Source organism: Pan paniscus, chromosome 1, assembly GCF_029289425.2.
Source record: "Pan paniscus chromosome 1, NHGRI_mPanPan1-v2.0_pri, whole genome shotgun sequence".
Lineage (NCBI taxonomy): Eukaryota > Metazoa > Chordata > Mammalia > Primates > Hominidae > Pan > Pan paniscus.
The window spans coordinates 80,162,892-80,183,558 of NC_073249.2; the positions used below are offsets into that span (position 1 = coordinate 80,162,892).

The 20,667-nt window shown below is 40.0% G+C and overlaps 2 protein-coding genes across 2 annotated transcripts in view; both read left to right on the plus strand.

Moving 5' to 3' along the window:
* SELP (selectin P) overlaps positions 1-17,077 on the plus strand; it is a 40,916-nt gene extending 23,839 nt beyond the window's left edge. Inside the window, exons 10-17 of the mRNA XM_003824626.4 lie at positions 3,221-3,406; positions 9,248-9,433; positions 10,290-10,499; positions 11,547-11,732; positions 12,700-12,819; positions 14,941-14,971; positions 16,199-16,254; positions 16,940-17,077. Of these exons, the coding sequence (XP_003824674.3) occupies positions 3,221-3,406; positions 9,248-9,433; positions 10,290-10,499; positions 11,547-11,732; positions 12,700-12,819; positions 14,941-14,971; positions 16,199-16,253 (974 nt within the window). The 3' untranslated portion in view covers position 16,254; positions 16,940-17,077. The remainder of the gene's footprint in view (positions 1-3,220; positions 3,407-9,247; positions 9,434-10,289; positions 10,500-11,546; positions 11,733-12,699; positions 12,820-14,940; positions 14,972-16,198; positions 16,255-16,939) is intronic.
* Positions 17,078-19,924: 2,847 nt separating this feature from the next.
* The window catches only part of F5 (coagulation factor V), a 100,311-nt gene continuing 99,568 nt past the window's right edge, over positions 19,925-20,667 (plus strand). Inside the window, exon 1 of the mRNA XM_003824624.6 lies at positions 19,925-20,172. Within this exon, the coding sequence (XP_003824672.4) occupies positions 20,015-20,172 (158 nt within the window). The 5' untranslated portion in view covers positions 19,925-20,014. The remainder of the gene's footprint in view (positions 20,173-20,667) is intronic.

Sequence of the window (20,667 nt, forward strand, 5' to 3'; positions counted from 1 at the left end):
TAGAAAAAAGAGAAAAACTAATCTGTATACTGGAGATTACGGGATTCTCAGAAGAAAGAAATGTGTGGATTCAGTATAAACATTCTATCTGCATTGTACTTGATATACATATATTTTTTGAGACGGAGTCTCACTCTGTCGCCCAGGCTGGAGTGCAATGGCACAATCTCAGCCCACTGCAACCTCCGCCTCCTGGGTTCAAGCAATTCTCCTGTCTCAGCTTCCCGAGTAGCTGGGACTACAGGTGCCCGCCACCGTGCCCAGCTAATTTTTGTATTTTTGGTAGAGATGAGGTTTCACCATCTTAGCTAGGCTGGTCTCAAACTCCTGACCTCAGATGATCTGCCTGACTCGGCCTCCCACAGTGCTGGGATTACAGGTGTGAGCCACTGCTCCCGGCCTTGTACTTGATATTTAACAAGCCAGTGTGCTCTGTCAGTATTGCAACATCTTGTATGAACTAGAACGGGTTCTAGTCATCCATGTTTGTGAATTGAAGGATAGACGTATTTTTTTATATTCCCCAAGCTTTTTCCCCCTCAATGTATCCAATTCCTTAGTTAACTTTTATAGACAATGCTGCTTTTTAAACGCAAGATTTTCATTTATAAAAATCTGCAGAAATATAATAAAGAAATGAAAAAATATCCTCTTAAATACTCCTATCCTAAAATAGACACTGTTAGGCTTCTGGTATGAATTCTTCCAATATTTTCTCTGCTTTTCCTCCTATGCAATTAATATTTTTATGATGTATATACAATTTTAACAATAAAGTTGAATGGGTAAAAGACTAGACAGTTCTACATTATTTGCCATACCTTTCACTTTGTATAGACTTTCAACATTTGAGTGAAAGTGGGCAGATACATATTTTTACTAAAAGGAAACCACTCACTATTCAGGTCACACAAAAGCATAATCACATACACACACACACACCCCCCCCCCCACACACACCCCATTGTTAAGCTAGGTCAACAGTAAATGAGTGAATGAATGAATGAATGAATGAACAAATGGACAAGCAAACAGCAGAATTGAATGTCCTTCATCACCAGGCACCAGAGAGGATGGCAAGCCCCCGGACTTAGGGTTGGGTGCACCTTCAGAGCTGGGTCTGGAGAGAACAGGGCGGGGCTGTGACCTTGCCCCTTAAGTGCTCATCCTGGCTACGTTGAAGTCTGGACATATCACAAAGTCCACACAACTTTGGGGAAGTTGTGGGAAGAACTGGGAATCCCTGAGGACAGTGATCACAGTGATTGAAACTCTTACAGGCAAGCCTGGGTGGTGCAGGGCACAGATTACAGTTCATTGCTCCATACTGTCCTGCCTCTGCGTGTTTCACAGCAAGGAGGTTGCCACTCACCACGGCTTCCTGTGACCTTCCAGTTCCCTTCTGCTTTTAGTTATTTATTTACTGTGAACTTTCTCCTCTTGTTGCCGGGTGCACATCAAGTGAAATACCCAAATGTGGGCTGGGCAGGAAGGTACCATGCAGTGTGCAATCCACTCGCTGTTGTAATACTTCTGAGAGAGTGTTATCAGACAATTTCCCTTTTTAATGTCCTCCCACCCCTCCACATCTACCCCTGCTGTCAGAAGGCAAAGCCACAGAAGAGCTGGAAATGGGCTCTGCGGTACCAACATCCTCACCCACACCCTTTCCCCCATAAGTCCTTGCAGTTTATAGGCTTCTTGAGTTGTGTCCTCTCCAGCCCCACATACACACTTACTACAGAAATACTTTTCAACTAGAAGAAAAGAACCAGATCTTTGGACAAGTTGATCAGATTGAAAGGAATGTAGCTAGAGAGGGGAAGGAATGAAGGGAAGAGAAAGGCATAGAAAGTGTTCTTGAAACCTCATGCTGTTTAAGTCAGTGGCTGAAAAATGACCCTAGGAGCAAGGACTTCATGTCTAAAACACCAAAAACAATGGCAATAAAAGCCAAAATTGACAAATGGGATCTAATTAAACTAAAGAGCTTCTGCACAGCAAAAGAAACTACCATCAGAGTGAACAGGCAACCTACAGAATGGGAGAACATTTTTGCAATCTACTCATCTGACAAAGGGCTAATATCCAGAATCTACAATGAACTCAAACAAATTTACAAGAAAAAACAAACAACCCCATCAAAAAGTGGGCAAAGGATATGAACAGACACTTCTCAAAAGAAGACATTTATGCAGCCAAAAGACACATGAAAAAATGCTCATCATCACTGGCCATCATAGAAATGCAAATCAAAACCACAGTGAGATACCATCTTACACCAGTTAGAATGGCGATCATTAAAAAGTCAGGAAACAACAGGTGCTGGAGAGGATGTGGAGAAATAGGAACACTTTTACACTGTTGGTGGGACTGTAAACTAGTTCAACCATGGTGGAAGTCAGTGTGGCAATTCCTCAGGGATCTGGAACTAGAAATGCCATTTGACCCAGCCATCCCATGACTGGGTATATACCCAAAGGATTATAAATCATGTTGCTACCAAGACACATGCACAGGTATGTTTATTGCGGCACTATTCACAATAGCAAAGACTTGGAACCAACCCAAATGTCCAACAATGATGGACTGGATTAAGAAAATGTAGCACATATGCAAGGATTTTCCTTTTTCCCATTTCAAAGATAAAGCAACTGAGGCTCAGAAAGGTTATTGTCTAGTGATAGATTGCTAGCAAGTAACAGAGCCAAAATTTGGGTGCAGATTCCACCACTTGGTTGGGAAAGGGGGAAGAAAGTATTTTCCTCCATTTCTGTGTTTCCAATCATTTGTCATTGTTTTCTGGTAAGGTCATTGGGGTGTTTCTGAAGAAGGTATCAAGGGAGAAACCAGTTCCACCCCTGTCTAGAAGCAACAAAAATGAGTTGCCCCACTGTCCTCCCAAACAGAGCACCAGCTTCCTTTAAAAATCACCTCTAAAGCTGTTTGTGATTGAGCACTTCAGGATGTTAATCAACTGTAAGCTGCTGCTATTTTACACCTCTACAATCTCTAACTGGTGATAAAGCATCATGAAATTCAAACAATCACTTTTAGACAAATACCATCGTTGTATATTAATCACACACACACACACACACACACACAGAGAGAGAGAGAGAGAGAGAGAGAGAGGGAGAAAGAGAGAGAGAGTTACAGAGTTCAGGTTGCTGAATTATAAAATGATCTCTTCTTTTCTCCTCTGCCATGCCCATGATAGCCATTCCCTGCACACCTTTGCTAAGCCCTCAGAATGGAACAATGACCTGTGTCCAACCTCTTGGAAGTTCCAGTTATAAATCCACCTGTCAATTCATCTGTGATGAGGGATTTTCTTTGTCTGGACCAGAAAGATTGGATTGTACTCGATCGGGACGCTGGACAGACTCCCCACCAATGTGTAAAGGTAGGCTGTGGGTCTGTCCTTTCTTATGGCTTTAAAGATGACATCAGAGAATGGAGAATCATCAGGGATTTATATAAAAGTGTTCTTGAGCTGAAGCAAACAACACTCTCCACAACAATGGTAATCTAGATAAAAAAGTTCTCCCTCTCTTTAAATAATATTTTAATAGCTTTAGTTAAATATTCCACAGTTTCAAGAACATCCTGGCCAACATGGTGAAACCCCGTTTCTACTAAAAATACAAAAAATAGCTGGGCATGGTGGTGCATGCCTGTAGTCCCAGCTACTCGGGAGGCTGAGGCAGGAGAATCGCTTGAACCCAGGAGGTGGAGGTTGCAGTGAGCTGAGATTGTGCCATTGCACTCCAGCCTGGTGACAGAGCGAGACTCTGTCTCAAAAAAAATAATTGCACAGTTTCAGGAAGTGCTTTCATGTCATTATAGCATTCCAGTTTACCACAATTCTAAAATAATAAGGAAAGGCAGTATCATCTCATTTTATAGATAAGGAAGAGACACAAGCTTAAAGAGGTTACATAACTCGTCCAGGGTCACACTGTTAGTAAGTGAAAAGGCTCAGCTCTATGTCACTGAAAGTTTTACTTCCTTACAGAGTCTTCTTCAGCTACATTCTTCATTTCTTCATTCCTACACTCACCTTCAACTGAGCATTACTAAATCCCAGCCACAGACCTTATTTAGGGATGGGTGAGATTTAACCCTAGCATAACTATGTGTGCACTTCCCTCCTCTCTCCACTTCTATATTGAATATAAGCTTCTTGAAGGCAGGAGCTGTGCCGTCTTCATCTTTATACCCCCTGCAGCAGCTAGACAGAATAAAAATGGGTGTGCATGACAAATATCTGTTGAATTGAAGCTGATCATTTACCAGTAAAATTTACTCAAACACAAGCTTTGGTAATTTAGTGGAATTCTCAAAGGCAGGGGCCAGATCTTATCTGTCTTTAATTCCCCTGAGACATCTGGCTGGCAAAGTATCTAGTATATTTTATGTTCTAAAATAGAAGTGCACTGAACTAATTAATTCATAGCTCCTGTTTAGTTGCAAAAGGTGCTATTGTTCTAATGTATTGTTCAGTGTAGAGTTAGTAATAATGAGACCAGCGATAATTGGTAATAATTATTGCTTAATGTAGGACTACCTATTTCATAAGCATCATCACATTCAATCAACACAAATGACCCTTAAGTTGGTTATTACTATGCCCATTTTAAAGGTGAAGAAACTGAGGCTTTGAGAGGTTAAGTAGCTAGCAAAGGTCATATAGCTTGAAGTATGGAGACAGGATGCAAACCCAGGCCTAGTCTGATTATAGGGCTAGTGTTTTGACCACTGAACTACACTATCACCCAGTGGCAGAGCTTCTGAATCTCAGGTAAGTCACTTGTGAATTTACTCTTTTCCACTCCACAGATTGCAGCTATAACTGCTAAATGAACTTTAGAAATGGCAGTGCCTGGTGATCAGATGAGAGAATATGTTGGTAGAAATCTATTCGTGTTACACAAAAACAGCTAAAATATTATTTATTCATTCCTGTGGAATGAGCACTAGATTAATATCCAAAGACTTGTATTGCTCTCTCTCCAAGTCATGTGCCATTAGGAAAGTCTTGTCACACACCCTTAGGCTCCCGTTTTCTCAATTCCAAAAGGAGAAGGGTGGACAAGACCATCTTTGAGGTCGCTTCCCTGGTCAAGAATTCTGTAGGGTGAAAGACATAAAATGCTACCATCTGCTGTCAAAAAGATATACTACAAGTTCCCTGAGAATTCTAGAACATGTATGGAGGAAAGCATTTGGGCTTGTGGTTTTTCACTCATTCATTTATTTCTCACTCTCTTATTCATTTATTCCATTGACATTTGTCATAAGTTCTATTTTCCCACATTTTAAGGCTAAAGAATATTTAAAAAAACCTTTAAAAATCTCATTCACATTTTAAATCATGTAGGCAACCAACATGGCTGCTAAATCTGTAATCTCTAAAGCCCTTGCTTCCCCTCACTACTTTCCAGCCCCCCTTTCTCTGCAGGAGGAATTTGCCTCCCACTTTGCAGGCCCCGTCCCCACTTACTGTCAAGACCCAACCCTGACCATGAACAGCAGCTTTAACCCACTATGGCCCTTGGAATTATCAACCTTGACTGATCCTGATCTTGAGCCCTGGTTTTTGCATTTGTGTTTCTTCTTCGTTCTCCAAATTTATGCTCTAAATTTAGGCAAATAGTTCCACTTATTTTCCCATATGCCTGAACCCATTAATTTTTAACGCTCAGCACTGCCCCCTAGAACCCCATTTTTCACATAGTGTTTTGCAGAGTTCTAGGATACATCAGATGGACTCAGGGGCCTCCAAGTAAGCAGAGGCAGTGTGGCAGGTGGAGTTCTCAAGCTGTCTCTTCAGAGTGCAATGTGAGATTTCATTTTGGGGGATGGCTCTACAGATAGTTCCACTTTAGTTAGAATGCCAGTTCCCTGGGCCCTCTGGGATGTGGCCTCTGCCTAGTTGTTCCTCAGTATCTGCAGGGGGAATTGGTTCCAGGACTCCCTGCAGATACCAGAATCCCCAGATGCCCAAGTCACTTATATAAAATGGCATAATATTAGCATATAACCTACATACATTCTCCTTTAGACTTTTAAATCATCTTATAATACCTAATGCAAAGCCTACACATCACTTCATCTGCATGGATTCAACATACTCAGCACATGGCAAATTCAAGTTTTGCTTTTTGGAACTTTGTAGAATTTATTTTTTTTCTGAATGTTTTTGATCCACGATGAGTTGAATCCATAGATGCAGAACCCTTGGATACAGAGGGTCGGTTATTTTTCAGCCTTGTCTCTGCCTTTGCCCTTCAGGACCTGAAGTCCTTTTCATGAGCCTAAGCAGTGCTTGAGGTTCTTGTACCAACTTTGATAATGCCACCTGCATGATGGATTGCTCGTACACAGTTTCTGTATCCCTCCTTGTCCCTGCCTGTTGGACCACTTTCATGATATAGACTGCTGAATTCCTAATCCCTTAACACTGTCTGTCATTGATCCTCTGGTGACCATGTTTGGCTGCTGAACCCAACTCCTAATGTCTATTTTCACTGTGTGGGGAGGGGTCCTGGTTCCAAGTCCCAACCTCAACTCTGCTCTTCTGCCATGTGCCTGCTTACTCACGTCCTAAAATATGGTGAACTGGTGCCCCCTAAAACTCTGGCCCAGCTGACATCTCCATTTTTTTCTTCATTCCCCCAACATTTCTCTGAATCTGTGGGGCTTCCTAGTTTTATTTCTAAAATTTGAGTTTACAATATTCAACTCAGTTACATTTATTATTCATACTATATCTTCTTTCCAGAAAATTATTGAGAAAACTCTATCAAACTCAAGTAAAATGATATAATAAAAGGAAACAGATAATTTACTAAATCTATTTGAAATAATATAAATCAATATGTTTAAGAATTCAGATGCAATCATGTATACTTTCTTGATGGACTATAGAAGAACACCAATGAATACCCATATGTGATAGAACTGCCTTGGTAGTCAGTGAAAATAGAACACTAAGCGTGCAATAAATGCAACCCTTATCTGTTTTCTATTTTTGTAATTATTCAGGAGTTTTTTTTTTTTTGCCAACGTTTTAGAGTAGGCTCAAGAATATGACCACTTCTCAAAGTTATGCACAAAAGTCATTCCTGGGTATAACTCTTTTCCTGCATCTGCACTAATCTCCATTCCAGCAGCATCCTTGATAACTCCACAAATGTCATTCATCCCATGTTTGCTGAGTGCCCACCATATGCCGGATCTGGGTTAGGCTTCCATGTAACTCATCTAGGCTGCCCCTCAAACAGGTAAACCCGCTTCTTTACATGATCCAGAGCCAAATTCTTAGTATGTAAGGGTCAAGGTTAATTTTTACCTGAGAGAGTTCAGAGACTTTTATAAATATGAAAGTCTGGATATGTAACCTTGGCTGAGCATGACTGATAAGACTGAAACCAAAGCACTATCCCCCAAATGAATTTAATGCTGTAGTAGTTCTCATTTTATACTAGGGCCCCCTTCGGTTAATTTTTAAAAACAGTAATTCCTCTTGTTTCTTTTCAAACCAGGTAGGCATACCTTTTAGAATGCATTTAAATTAAATTGTATTCATTACTGTATTCATTCAATTCATAAGTATTTGTAGAACCCCTCCTATGTGTCAGGCCCTGTTCTCTGGGACACAATGTTCAAAGAACTGACAAGGTCCCTGCTTTCCTGCAGCTGACATTATACATATTCTTCAGTTTAAAGTTGTAATTCTGGGAGATTATGAAAAAGTTATTTTTGTGAAAATGTTCACAGATGACTTCATGTCTAGAAGTTACACCAGTAGACATGTTTAAAAAATGTTTAGTAAATTGATTTGACGTGTCAGATATGAAGTTGTTAATTACTCAACAATTTGAGAGTACTGAACTGAAATTCACTGTGTTATTTTGGCTATTTGAATGGATTCATGCAATAAGAATCCATAATCCTTCAATGAATAGCTTGTTACTGAAAAATACATGGGCCAGTATGTAAAAGCCAAATACTGTACATTGGTTTTCCATGAGGGAGCATATAGGTCTTGAAGAGGTTTGTAAAAATCAAACTATCTAAGTAAATGAGACTTATCTGACCAAGGTATTGTTTTCAGAATAGCCTTAGATTTAAAGAAAGAATAGTCACTTCATTTGTCTATAACCCAACATTTATCGATAAATAATAGTCTTACATTAGAGAATTAATGGGGAGAAAGGAATAATGCTAAGAAAATATGTAACTGCAATAATTTGTAAAAATACTTTTGGGGGGAAATTGTGAATTAAAATTTAAATTCATTTATTCATTCACTTGGCAAGTGGTTACTGAGCACTGCCTCTTGAGATCCTGGGATGGGAGTTATGGAAGACTCAAGGATGAATCATTCTTGGGTTTTAGACACTTTCCATCCAGTAGAAGAGTGAGGGTATGACATGGGACATGACAGCACATGAGTTCAGACAAAAAGTTGAAGAATTCAGAGGAGAAGAGTTCAGGCTGTGGTGATCAGCAGAGTCTTCAGAGAGTTTACGAGTTAAATCCTGGAGGATTCGTGGGATTTTACGCCGTGAAAGTGGAAAAATTCTCAGGGGAATGTGAGCCAAGAACCAGAAGCAATAACACACAAAGTCACTTCAGGGAATTCCAAGAAACTAATCTATCTTGACCAGGAGGTTTTGAGTTTTCCTGTGTTATCTGGATGGGTGGTATTAAAATACAACAGCAAAATAAAGAAAACAATTGGCGAGGAGATTCAAATGGAAGAAATAGTTTGAGGCAGAAAGCAATCATTGCAGTTTTAGGTGTGTTGAATTTGAGAAGATGGCATGATATATGGGAGCAAGTAGTCTCAGGCAAGAGGAAGGGCGGAAATGAAATCCTGGATTGCACCCATTCAAGTAAGATAGAGGGAGCTGCGGCAGGCTACGAGGTCTCTGAAGCAGAGGGTGTAGAGAAAATAGGGTGACATTGTAAGTTCTTGAGTATGGCTGCCTAAATCTTTGACTTCTTTGTCTTCGTGACTTGTACCTATACTCTTCTCTGTAAGCTCACCATCCTCCCACTGCCCTTTGCAGCAAATGACCTACATGATATGTTGTGGAATGCTGCTGCCTAGCAAAATACCTGGAATATAGGTGCTTAATAAATATTTTTTGAATATATAAGTGAATGAACTTTGTGTAACACAGAACTTCTGAATAAACTTGGAGATTGTGACACTCTTAATTTGATACTCTAGCCATCAAGTGCCCAGAACTCTTTGCCCCAGAGCAGGGCAGCCTGGATTGTTCTGACACTCGTGGAGAATTCAATGTTGGCTCCACCTGCCATTTCTCTTGTAACAAAGGCTTTAAGCTGGAGGGGCCCGATAATGTGGAATGCACAACTTCTGGAAGATGGTCAGCTACTCCACCAACCTGCAAAGGTAATAATATGTACTTGCTAAGACAGTTCTACTTTTGGAAATTTATTCTACAACAACAAACAATTATCTAGTTCTTATATGTGAACTAGATAATTGTATATATTACCATTATTTGGGTTTAGCAAACAGCTGAAGGATTTTAAAATGTCTAAGGAGTGACAGGATATTTTTATGTTTGTGAATAAAAGATATATTGATTCTTAAGCAGGAATTTTGTTTCATGGCTTCTTTTTTTGAAAGAGCTTTGTTGAGTGAACGGAATGGTCTCCATTAATTTATTGCTGAGAGAAACAGACAATACTGGGGTAGAGTCACTGGTCCAGTTTTTCAAATCTAGGAATTGAGGTGCAGAGAGGTCAATCATCATCTTCCTGCCACATGGCAAGTTAATGACAAAGCTGGTGGGATCATTCAAATGGAATAAATAGTTTGAGACAGAAAGCAATCATTGCAGTAAATTTCAACTTTCACATTGACCTTTAGTCAGAGAACAGTACCACTTCCCAATAAGGCAGGGTTGGGCAGGCAGTTGGCCCATGTATATTTGGCTTTCTGCTGAATTTCTTATATTTCTGTACCATTTTTTGCTTCTTTTTAAAATAGCAATAACAATGATTCCTCTGATTTCTTCTCTTGGCCAGGAGAATCATCTCCTCAAGGATGCTTTTTAATAATTTTCCTCATCTGGTTTTCTATCTCTGACACTGATAGTTTTTCTTAACTTCCTTAAATAGCTCTTGCAGGAGCCTCCCTTGTTATGAAGGGAGTGAAAAGCAGTTATTCCAGATTAGCCTTAACTCTGTTAACGCTTCTTTTAATTGGGAGGTCTCTGAATTGAAACATTTTCTCACAACAGGCATAGCATCACTTCCTACTCCAGGGGTGCAATGTCCAGCCCTCACCACTCCTGGGCAGGGAACCATGTACTGTAGGCATCATCTGGGAACCTTTGGTTTTAATACCACTTGTTACTTTGGCTGCAACGCTGGATTCACACTCATAGGAGACAGCACTCTCAGCTGCAGACCTTCAGGACAATGGACAGCAGTAACTCCAACATGCAGAGGTAAGGTGAAAAGGAGCAGGCAGTTCTGAACCTGCCTTCCTGCAAGTACTCAAGCTAGCCATTGTGCCTGTATGTTGAAGTCTCACCCAACCACAACCACTACTCCAAGTGTCATCTCCCTTATGAAATCCACACCAATCCCATTAGAAGTAATGTGTCACAGGCATTTCACTTCTGTCCTTCCTCATGTCACAAGCTAAAGCTAATACACAAGTACTCAGAGACTTAAAGGAAGAAACATTTGCAGATGTCCAAGATGTGTTAGAAAAATAGGCATATTAAATGTAAAACCTGCTATAGAAATTGGTAAACTAGAAGTTGCATATTATGTGACAGTATAAACATTCCATATTTTCATAATAATTTGAACCTAAATAAAAAGTTAAGCCATACGTGATATTTCCTGAAGAGCTATCGCCCTACACATAAAGCATTGAGACCTATGTTTCTTTCATTTTTGTATCCCCCACAAAACATAGCACAGTGTTTTGCAAATGTCACTACTGATAAATAACATTTATTTGAATTAAATCTAATTTCTTGACCTTTAATTTCCTATCCATAAATTAGAAAGAATAACCCTGAAGTTCCCTGAAAATGTAGTTTAAGGAGGATGACAGTCTACTTCTTTCAAACTCCCAGTGTCCAGATATGCTGAACACTTATTAAGTATTTTAATAAACACATACTGACATGCCAGTTGATCACAAATGTAGTAATAACATTTAGACTAATAGCATTTTAAGAACCAAAATTTTGTAAATAGTATATTTGGAGGCAAGATTTATCAATGCATTAGCAGGTATTTGTCGGATGCTACTATGTGTCCATCTTTGCATCTTGGTTCTTTGGCTATCGCCCTTCGAGAGAATATTTTCATATATGTGCTGTTAGAAGAGCTACTGTGAATATTGGAAGTGGCTCATATCCTTTCTGACCTTTTACATTCTGCCTCATTTATTGGCAATGTTAGGTTACAAAAGAAACTATAATCTCTTTCACCTCCAATCCACATGTTGTTTCTCTTGCATTCTTTCTTTTCTGCAGCTGTGAAATGCTCAGAACTACATGTTAATAAGCCAATAGCGATGAACTGCTCCAACCTCTGGGGAAACTTCAGTTATGGATCAATCTGCTCTTTCCATTGTCTAGAGGGCCAGTTACTTAATGGCGCTGCACAAACAGCATGCCAGGAGAATGGCCACTGGTCAACTACCGTGCCAACCTGCCAAGGTACAATTTTCATGTGGGTTAAGAAGTCACTTTGATGTGGAAAATAACAAAACCAGTGTTTCTTCCCTGTGTCTTTCTCATAGTGGTCTTGCTTTCCATCCCCGGGTTTCCCCCTGCTTAATAGGTGTTTCACAATGAATCAGGCAGAATCTCCTTGCCTTATAGAGTAGTGGAAATTAAACCCAGTGACTGTGTAGGTAATCACCCCTCCTCTTCAGTGTTCAATTGGTGAAATGAAACCTTTTGCTTCGTTATAATCTCTGTTTAACAGACCTTGAAGTTTCAAAATGTTTTAAACTGGGAGTTATTTCATGCAGATTTCTAATTTATTATCTCAGAAGACCTTTGCTTACCACCTAACTCTAAAAACCTCCTAGCAGATCTTCCTTAATTAAATTCCATCTGTTTGCAAGGTATATTTCAGCCCCCTATTTTTTCCCCTCATAGCTTGTCCTGACTGCCTTTTGTTACATAACTGAATCTTTGCCAAAAAATTATGCACAGTTTATTTTATTTGCCTAAACTTACATGTATAGGCTTCTTATGTCTACAATTTAATTTCTTTTATTGGGACCTTACCCTAATTCTTTTGGAAATTACAGTTTATATTTAAGTCTTAGGAATAAATTAAGGCCCCACTTTTATTTTATTTGCCCAAACTTACATGTATAGGCTTCTTGTGTCTACAATTTAATTTCTTTTATTGGGTCCTCACCCTGATTCCTTTGGAAATTACAGTCTATATTTAAGCCTTAGGAATAAAATAAGGCCCCACTTCCCATTCTGTTGCAGTGGATTTATGAATTCCAGATCTTCTTTCATGTTAGCTTGTCAGCATTCCCAGGACCTTTGGTGATCCTACTTGATCGCACATCTTAGAGTTCTTGAAAACTTTCTGGGAGAGAAAGACTAGTCTTTTGCATAATACACTTCTTATGTCTTGCATGTGTGTGTGTTTGTTTTGTAGCAGGACCATTGACTATCCAGGAAGCCCTGACTTACTTTGGTGGAGCGGTGGCTTCTACGACAGGTCTGATAATGGGTGGGACGCTCCTGGCTTTGCTAAGAAAGCGTTTCAGACAAAAAGGTAAATAGGAAAGAGTCTTCTCTTTGCTTTTTTCTTTCATGTAACTTAGGGTGGGGAGGCAAAACTCACAACTTCAGTAGTTCATGTTGGAAAACATTTGCATTGAAAGAAAATAAAGCCAAGATAAGTGATCTTGAGAACTGATTGTCCATTAGAATCACCTAGGGAACTTCCTAAACATATAGATCCTTCTATGGGGAGACTTGGTAGTGGGTGTGGAAATCTGAATTTTTCAAAAGCCCTCTCCCAAAATTCAAATGAGGCTACTTTGCAGTTTGGCATTTGGGGCCTCTGGTCTAAGTACCCTAGGCTATCACTAAAGCTAATTAGAAAGGTGTTATGCTTCCTGACTTCACTCATTTCTTCATGCAGCTGTCATTTATTCATCAACTCTGTTAGAGTGTGAGACTCATAATGATGGTTTCTGATATTAAGGAAGGAAAAATCCAGTAGGGGAGACAGGTGAAATCAGTGCTGGTAGTGAAGTGTAGTAAGTGTGTTAGGACACAAATACAACCTAGGTATTATTAGAACATAGACTAGGGATGCCTAAACCAGACTGGCAGGTCAGAAAGCCTTTTTCAAGCTTAGCTTTGAAGAATGAGAGGCATTCAGCCAAGGGGAAAATGGAAATAGAGTTCCATCAGAGAAAATGGCATGTAGAAAGACATGAAAGTGTGAAATCAATGAGAAGATGGTATGTTTCGCAGTTCAGTGCATCTGAATCAAAAGGGGATTATGGAGGAGGCAGGAGATGAAGTTAGGGGCAGAAGAAGCCGCCCCTTATTGGTGACCTGGTGTGATAAGCTAAGAGATTTGCTTTTTCTCCTGAAAATTTGTAAAGTTGATGCAGGATTTAAACAGAGAAGACCAAATAGATGAAAACTCTCTGTAAGGGAAACTGTGTTCATCAGACTGTTCATCAGAAAAAGAACTTTAGTCTAGGAATTAAAGACAGGAACATCCCATCTCTTAAGGTTTAAAACATCCTTTCTCAATCTTCTCCAGACACTTAGCCTGCCTATAAGTTCATACAGTTTTGTTTATAACCTAATGGGGCTCTTCTTCATCACTCCTCATAGAAAGTAACTGGGGGCATCAGAGAGACCATTAATTGCTCAAATCAAGGTAATTGAAAGTGGCTATGTTAAAATATCTGAAAGAGATCTCATTGAATTTCTCTATTGTTGACATAGGTCTCAACACCTATTCTTAACTGCTCAGAGGCAAAACCACGTGTTCCTTACTCTTATTCTTTCTCCATTTACAATGCTACCAAAACATTGAGGCTGTTTTTCCAAATTTCCTTCATATACTCTCCTGTGAGTGGCTAAGACAATAGAAAAAGGTCAATACTCTGCTTCAATACCAAAGAGATGTACTGAGAGCTACAGTGAATCCCTCCATGCAAAATGTGTGCTTGCTCAACCAAACCCAGAAGGCAGAGGCAAGAGCTCCTAGACCTTAATCTCTATGATCATGTAGGAATCACTCTAATCTTGATGTTACCCCCAAGTCCTTTCTTTGACTTTGAGACATTTCCAGGGGACCCTCTAACAGTGGAGAAGGACAAATGGCCACTCATGCCCCAATATTTTTAATAATAAATACATTCATTTGTTGGGGATGGGAGCTTTTTTCCTCAGCTTCTCCCAATTTGATTTTAGGCTTTGAAGTTTTCTATGGCCAAATAAGAGGAAAACGCTGCAGCCATAGCTGAAAATTCAACTATGAGAGTCTGTTATTTGGATAAAAATATGCTACCAGGGAGGAAAAACATCCACTGTTCTGTTGGTTTGGATTCATGTATGTGATTAGCTTGCTCAGCTAAGGGCTGAGGGCAAGTGACACAAGATGCCCTCAAAATAAATTGATTTATGTATTTACTGAAAGGAAGGAGGAAGAAAGTGACAGGACTCTGGAGTTAAATATTGTCGAATGTTTAATTTAGCCTAAAACACTTTCTACCTTTCAGGGAGAAACTGTTCCCAATATTCCCCTTATAATGAGCCCTCCTGAAAATCAGTCTACTGGTTTTCCCCAATAATTTCTATCCTTAATGACCCTCTCTTTCATCTTGTTTTTTTTTATCATTCATTCTTGTCTTCTTGCTGATTTTAGATGACGGGAAATGCCCCTTGCATCCTCACAGGTAAGGTAGAAATGTTTTAGGATTGAGTAAATTTTGCTACCTTAACTTTATAATTCACTGTAATATGTCAGAATGATTACATGCAATGCCTGCCTCCTTTTTACAATGTCTTTTGCAATGTCTTCTTTTCTACTCTGAAGTAAAATACACAGATAATAAATATTCTAATTAAAATATAAAGTAGGAATAAAACAAAAAGTAATTTATAATAAAAACAAGATGCAAAAACTTAGGCACTGTGCCAGTAGATGCAATGAGGTCATCAGAAGCGTGCACCTTCCACAGAATCACTAGGAAAGCAACGGCCACGCAGGTGGACTGATGGGGGAATGTTGTATTAGTGACTCAAAGAGCATTAGAGATGTGGCCAACACCAGTCTAATTTTTCAAAATGGTGAACAACTCCAGTAAAGAGTCTGAAAACCTGTGATAATTGTCCTTTGATTCATATGGCAATTGCACTTTTTAAAGATGCAAAAAATGCTTAATATTTACATGTAAAGTGCTTGAGTTCCAGGCTCAGAGATTTTTTACCTGTATGAATATCGAGCAGATATTCCAAAGTTATGTGGGATGTTGGACAATTCTTTTGTGTCCTGTACCCCCTGCTATTTATAATCTAGCAATAGTTTTCAAAAAGGGACAGTATGCCCCCAAGGGTATTTTTTGATTTTTGTAATGAACAAGAGTTCTACTGACATTGAGTGGGCAGGAGGCAGGGGTGCTGGATATCTTTTAAAGACATTTCCGTCCTGGAGGACATGGAAATCCTTATATGAACTCTATTGTCGTAGACATCCAGCACCCTTGCCCCATACCCACTCAATATCAGAAGAACTCTTGATGGTTATAAAAATCAAAAAACACCCCTAGGGGGCATATTGCACCCTTTGAAAACTATCGTTAGATTATCAAGTGTTAATGCCAAGAATTTTGTATCTACCTCTTGTCACCTAGAAGAGGTTGCAGCAACTTAGAGGGTATAACAGGTATTCAGTACATAAAGCATGAACAATAACTTAGTGTGGGTGCAAAATGCAATGCAAATTACCCAGAGCTGTTAAGTGGGATATTGAATATTTCTTTGGCATTTATTTTTCTTTCCTTTCTAAAGCAGAATTCCAAGGGTGGATGGTAATTTGTGGTTTCTGGAAATACTATGTGTTGGACTGTGTTGTCGAGAACTAAGCAGTATATTGTTGCCATCCTTGTGTTTCTGTTCTTTAGCCACCTAGGAACATATGGAGTTTTTACAAATGCTGCATTTGACCCGAGTCCTTAAGGTAAGGTCCCTATAAAGATATTTTTTAAGGAGATAGAACACTAGGGAAAAATGGAAGACTATAAAGCTTAACTTTTCTTTACATAATCATATATTAAATTTTAAGTATGTATTAAATTTTCAGGCATGAAGGAAATTGTGTTGGCAGTAGGACACAGGTATGACAATGGAGTTACAAAAGAGTTCACAAAAGGATTTTCATTTCCTCCAGGACAGAAATGTCCTAACAAGACATAACTTATTTCAGGATGTGTAACATTTCCATTATTAACTGCTAGGTGGTGATGATGTGGCCTTGCCTGCAAAGCAGAAGTCAGGACTGCTGAAAAATGTTTACGAACTGTTATGGAGTCAATTCCCTATGCTACCTGCTGGAAAAACAAAAATAATCTGATGCTATCCCTCTCCCAAAAAGTGGGTAGTTCAGTGTCCTACAAAAAGCCTGAATGGCAGAATATTTGAAATCTAGAAAGAAAAGGTTATGCTGCGCCTCAGGGTGTAGATATGATGAGCAATTTTTTTCTTTCTTTTATTTTTTTAAGGAAATGATAATTATTTAAATTTCTTTGGTCTCATTTCCAGAGACCTGTCCTTTTCCTGGTCTCCTCATTCAGCCTCCATATGATCCTGTTGTGAACATCAAGTTTCCTGCTACACTGGACTTAACTATAATGCATTTGCTGCAGGTTTCCATAAACACCCGTGAATCAAAGACATGGAATTAGATTAGCTCTGGACCAGCCTGTTGGACCCGCTCTGGACCAATCCTGTTTCCTGAGTTTGGGATTGTGGTACAATCTCAAATTCTCAACCTACCACCCCTTCCTGTCCCACCTCTTCTCTTCCGTAACACAAGCCACAGAAGCCAGGAGCAAATGTTTCTGCAGTAGTCTCTGTGCTTTGACTCACCTGTTACTTGAAATACCAGTGAACCAAAGAGACTGTAGCATCTGACTCACAAGAAGACCAGACTGTGGAGAAATAAAAATACCTCTTTATTTTTTGATTGAAGGAAGGCTTTCTCCACTTTGTTGGAAAGCAGGTGGCATCTCTAATTGGAAGAAATTCCTGTAGCATCTTCTGGAGTCTCCAGTGGTTGCTGTTGATGAGGCCTCTTGGACCTCTGCTCTGAGGCTTCCAGAGAGTCCTCTGGATGGCACCAGAGGCTGCAGAAGGCCAAGAATCAAGCTAGAAGGCCACATGTCACCGTGGACCTTCCTGCCACCAGTCACTGTCCCTCAAATGACTCAAAGACCAATATTCAAATGCATAATTAAAAGAATTTTCCCCAAATGCCATGTTCCTCTATTTTATGGTTTGTTCAGTAAGGTCTGTATACATCACATTGTTTACCATCAGTGTAATAACACACAATTATGGTTGTCCTATTTACACCTCGACCATTCATTCAGTCAGCAAATATGTATCGCACACCCTACACTGCAAGAGAAAATCAGAGAAATGGAAAAATTCTTCATCACCTTAATGTTTTACAGGGAAGAACAAATATGTTTTACATGTTCTTTAAATCCCATGTTTAATAAATAGGTCATTGAAAGTTATATAGTATTTATCTGGAACTGATGTTAAAAAAAATAGAGCCAAAAATTATAGTAGTCATCTTGTCTCTGTAAAATGTAATTCAATAAATATGTCATGTACACTGTATATACATAAGCAAACACGCAAATAAAAAAGCAGCCTACTCAAAGGTTACAATAATGTTGCAACAATTCTGGTAGTAACCTTGGGATTTAGGGACACAGTGCTTTCAAAACGTTTCTCTGATACACTGCCAGTAGCATCTCTGACTGCTTATTTAAATGTCAATAAGTAGGCTAGGTGTTCTAGGACTTTGGTCTCAACCCTGTTTCCTGAGTCAGAATCTACATTTTGTAAAAGTTCCCCTGGGAATTCTGATGGTCTGCCAACTTTGGGAGACACTGATAATATTGTAGATAAAGAAGTGTAAGCAACTGTTCAGTTAGGGAGACAATAGATACCTGCATGGAATAACAAAAGGTAATTAACATGATTATATAATTTGAATAGTGTTGTAATAGTTCATAAAATGGAAAAGCCAATTTGAGCCCAGAATCTGGGAGATAGGCAGAACTCTGGACTGTAAAGAATGGCCCAGCAAAGAGGAAGAAAATGGGCATTCTAAGTTGGTGCAATAATATCAGCACAGGAGAAAAGACAGAATATTGGGGGGAGTGGGGAGGGAGGAAGAGGCTGTTGATGAGCCTGATATCATTAACAGAGACCTCATGTGAGGTGCCAGATTACAATTTATTGAATGTACTGAATGCATAAAGCATAAGACAGAAACTTGGAGCCATGCAGATACAGGGAACCCAGGACAAGTCATTATGATGCCTCAGACAATATAATTCTCAGATTCTCTATCAATAGCAAAGTAAGATTTAAGGTGCTGTGAAACAGTCAGATCCTTCAAGAAAAACAAGAATACGAGGGGTCCTGGAGACAGGAAAATATGATCATAATAATAAATTTGTGATTCCTTCTTTCTCTCTTTTTCTCTTTCTTTCTTTCTTTTTCTTTCTTTCTTTTTTTTTTTTTTTTTTTTGATGGAGTTTTGCTCTCGTTGCCCAGGCTGGAGTAAAATGGCACGATATCAGCTCACTGCAACCTCCACCTTCCAGGTTCAAGCAATTCTCTTGCCTCAATCTCTCGAGTAGGTGGGATTACAGGTGTCCACCACAACGCCCGGCTAATTTTTTATATTTTTAGTAGAGACAGAGTTTCACCATGTTGGCCAGGCTGGTCTTGAACTCCTGACCTCAGGTGATTCACCCGCCTCGGCCTACCAAAGTACTGGGATTACAGGCATGAGCCACTGCGCCTAGCCTCTGTGTGTTAAGTGCTGGAACTATAGTTTACAGTAGCATTTTATCCTCCCAACATACCCTATCAGGAAAAACTATTATTGTCATCCTTATTTCACAGATGTCAAAACTGAACAGAGAGGTACAGTAACTTGCCCAAGACAACACAGCTAGTAAGTGAAACTGAAATCTGGACAACTGATTTTTTTCAGCCAAGCTCTTCAAGCCCGCTGCTATGCTGCAGCTTAGCTGGCGACAGGCCCTTATCAAGGCAGAACTGTGCCTTGATAGAGGCCAGGAAGGCGATTCAGAGCAGTAGGCCTTGTCCACGTGTTTGTTCCCTGCTTCTTCACCACTTGAAAATAGTGTTTCAGTGCCCAGTAACAGAGCACAATACTCTTTTCCTCAGATTAAAAGGGGAGCCATCTGCTTAAGGTGGTTGGGTGCCACTGCACTGCACAGAAGGTTCTCCAAGTGTGAGCTTGGACCCAGGCAGGCCTCAGGTCAGTGGTAACGGACGACTGCTTCCGTGGTGTTGGCAGGTGGAAATGGAGGGATAGAGCTTTGTCCGGCTCATGAATCCCTGGGCATTGTCCCGCCTGCTAGAGCCTCTGATCTCTGCCCCTTCTTCACCTGCAGTAAAACAGTCACTAGTTTGGTTGCTCTCCCTAATACCTCTGGTCACTGGGAGCTGTGATCTCACCAAACTCCTGCCAGGAAAAGCCCCAGAAAAAGCGGAGGGAGTGAGAGCCAGAGGCTGCTGCTGCCGTTTGCAAGAACTGCAGGGGAGGAGGACGCTGCCACCCACAGCCTCTAGAGCTCATTGCAGCTGGGACAGCCCGGAGTGTGGTTAGCAGCTCGGCAAGCGCTGCCCAGGTCCTGGTGGCAGCCAGCGGGAGCAGGAAAGGAAGCATGTTCCCAGGCTGCCCACGCCTCTGGGTCCTGGTGGTCTTGGGCACCAGCTGGGTAGGCTGGGGGAGCCAAGGGACAGAAGCGGCACAGCTAAGGCAGTTCTACGTGGCTGCTCAGGGCATCAGTTGGAGCTACCGACCTGAGCCCACAAACTCAAGGTAACTCAGGCGTGGAGTCCGGGTGGGCTTCTCTAGAGAGGAAAATCTATTTCTTTTAGAGAACATTCCCTTTGCAATGTCATGGCTTTTTTTTTTTTTTTAACTTCAGGTAAGTCAATATAACTAATAGGAGAGTATACCGAATTAAATAAACTGGGCAAATGATAATTTTGCCTCCAACAATGTAGTTTATCATTCTGAGGGTTTAGAAAGCACCCTATTTGATTGGTTAGATGCTGCCTTCTTTTCAAGTTTATTTTCACTACAGTTCTGTTAGTATGTTTGTGTTGGCTTATATATTGGTTAATTCAAAGGCACCAGGCACTTGCTCCCTCATTAGCCCTTCCTGCAAACTCCTGTTCCAGATTTTTAGTTGTATAGTATTTTTATGAGACTCCTAGTTACATATTATTTATTCCATTGTCTACATAGCTTCATCTTCTAAAACTAAAAATGAACACCTTGTGCTTTTTGTCATATAATTTTATTGCTGCC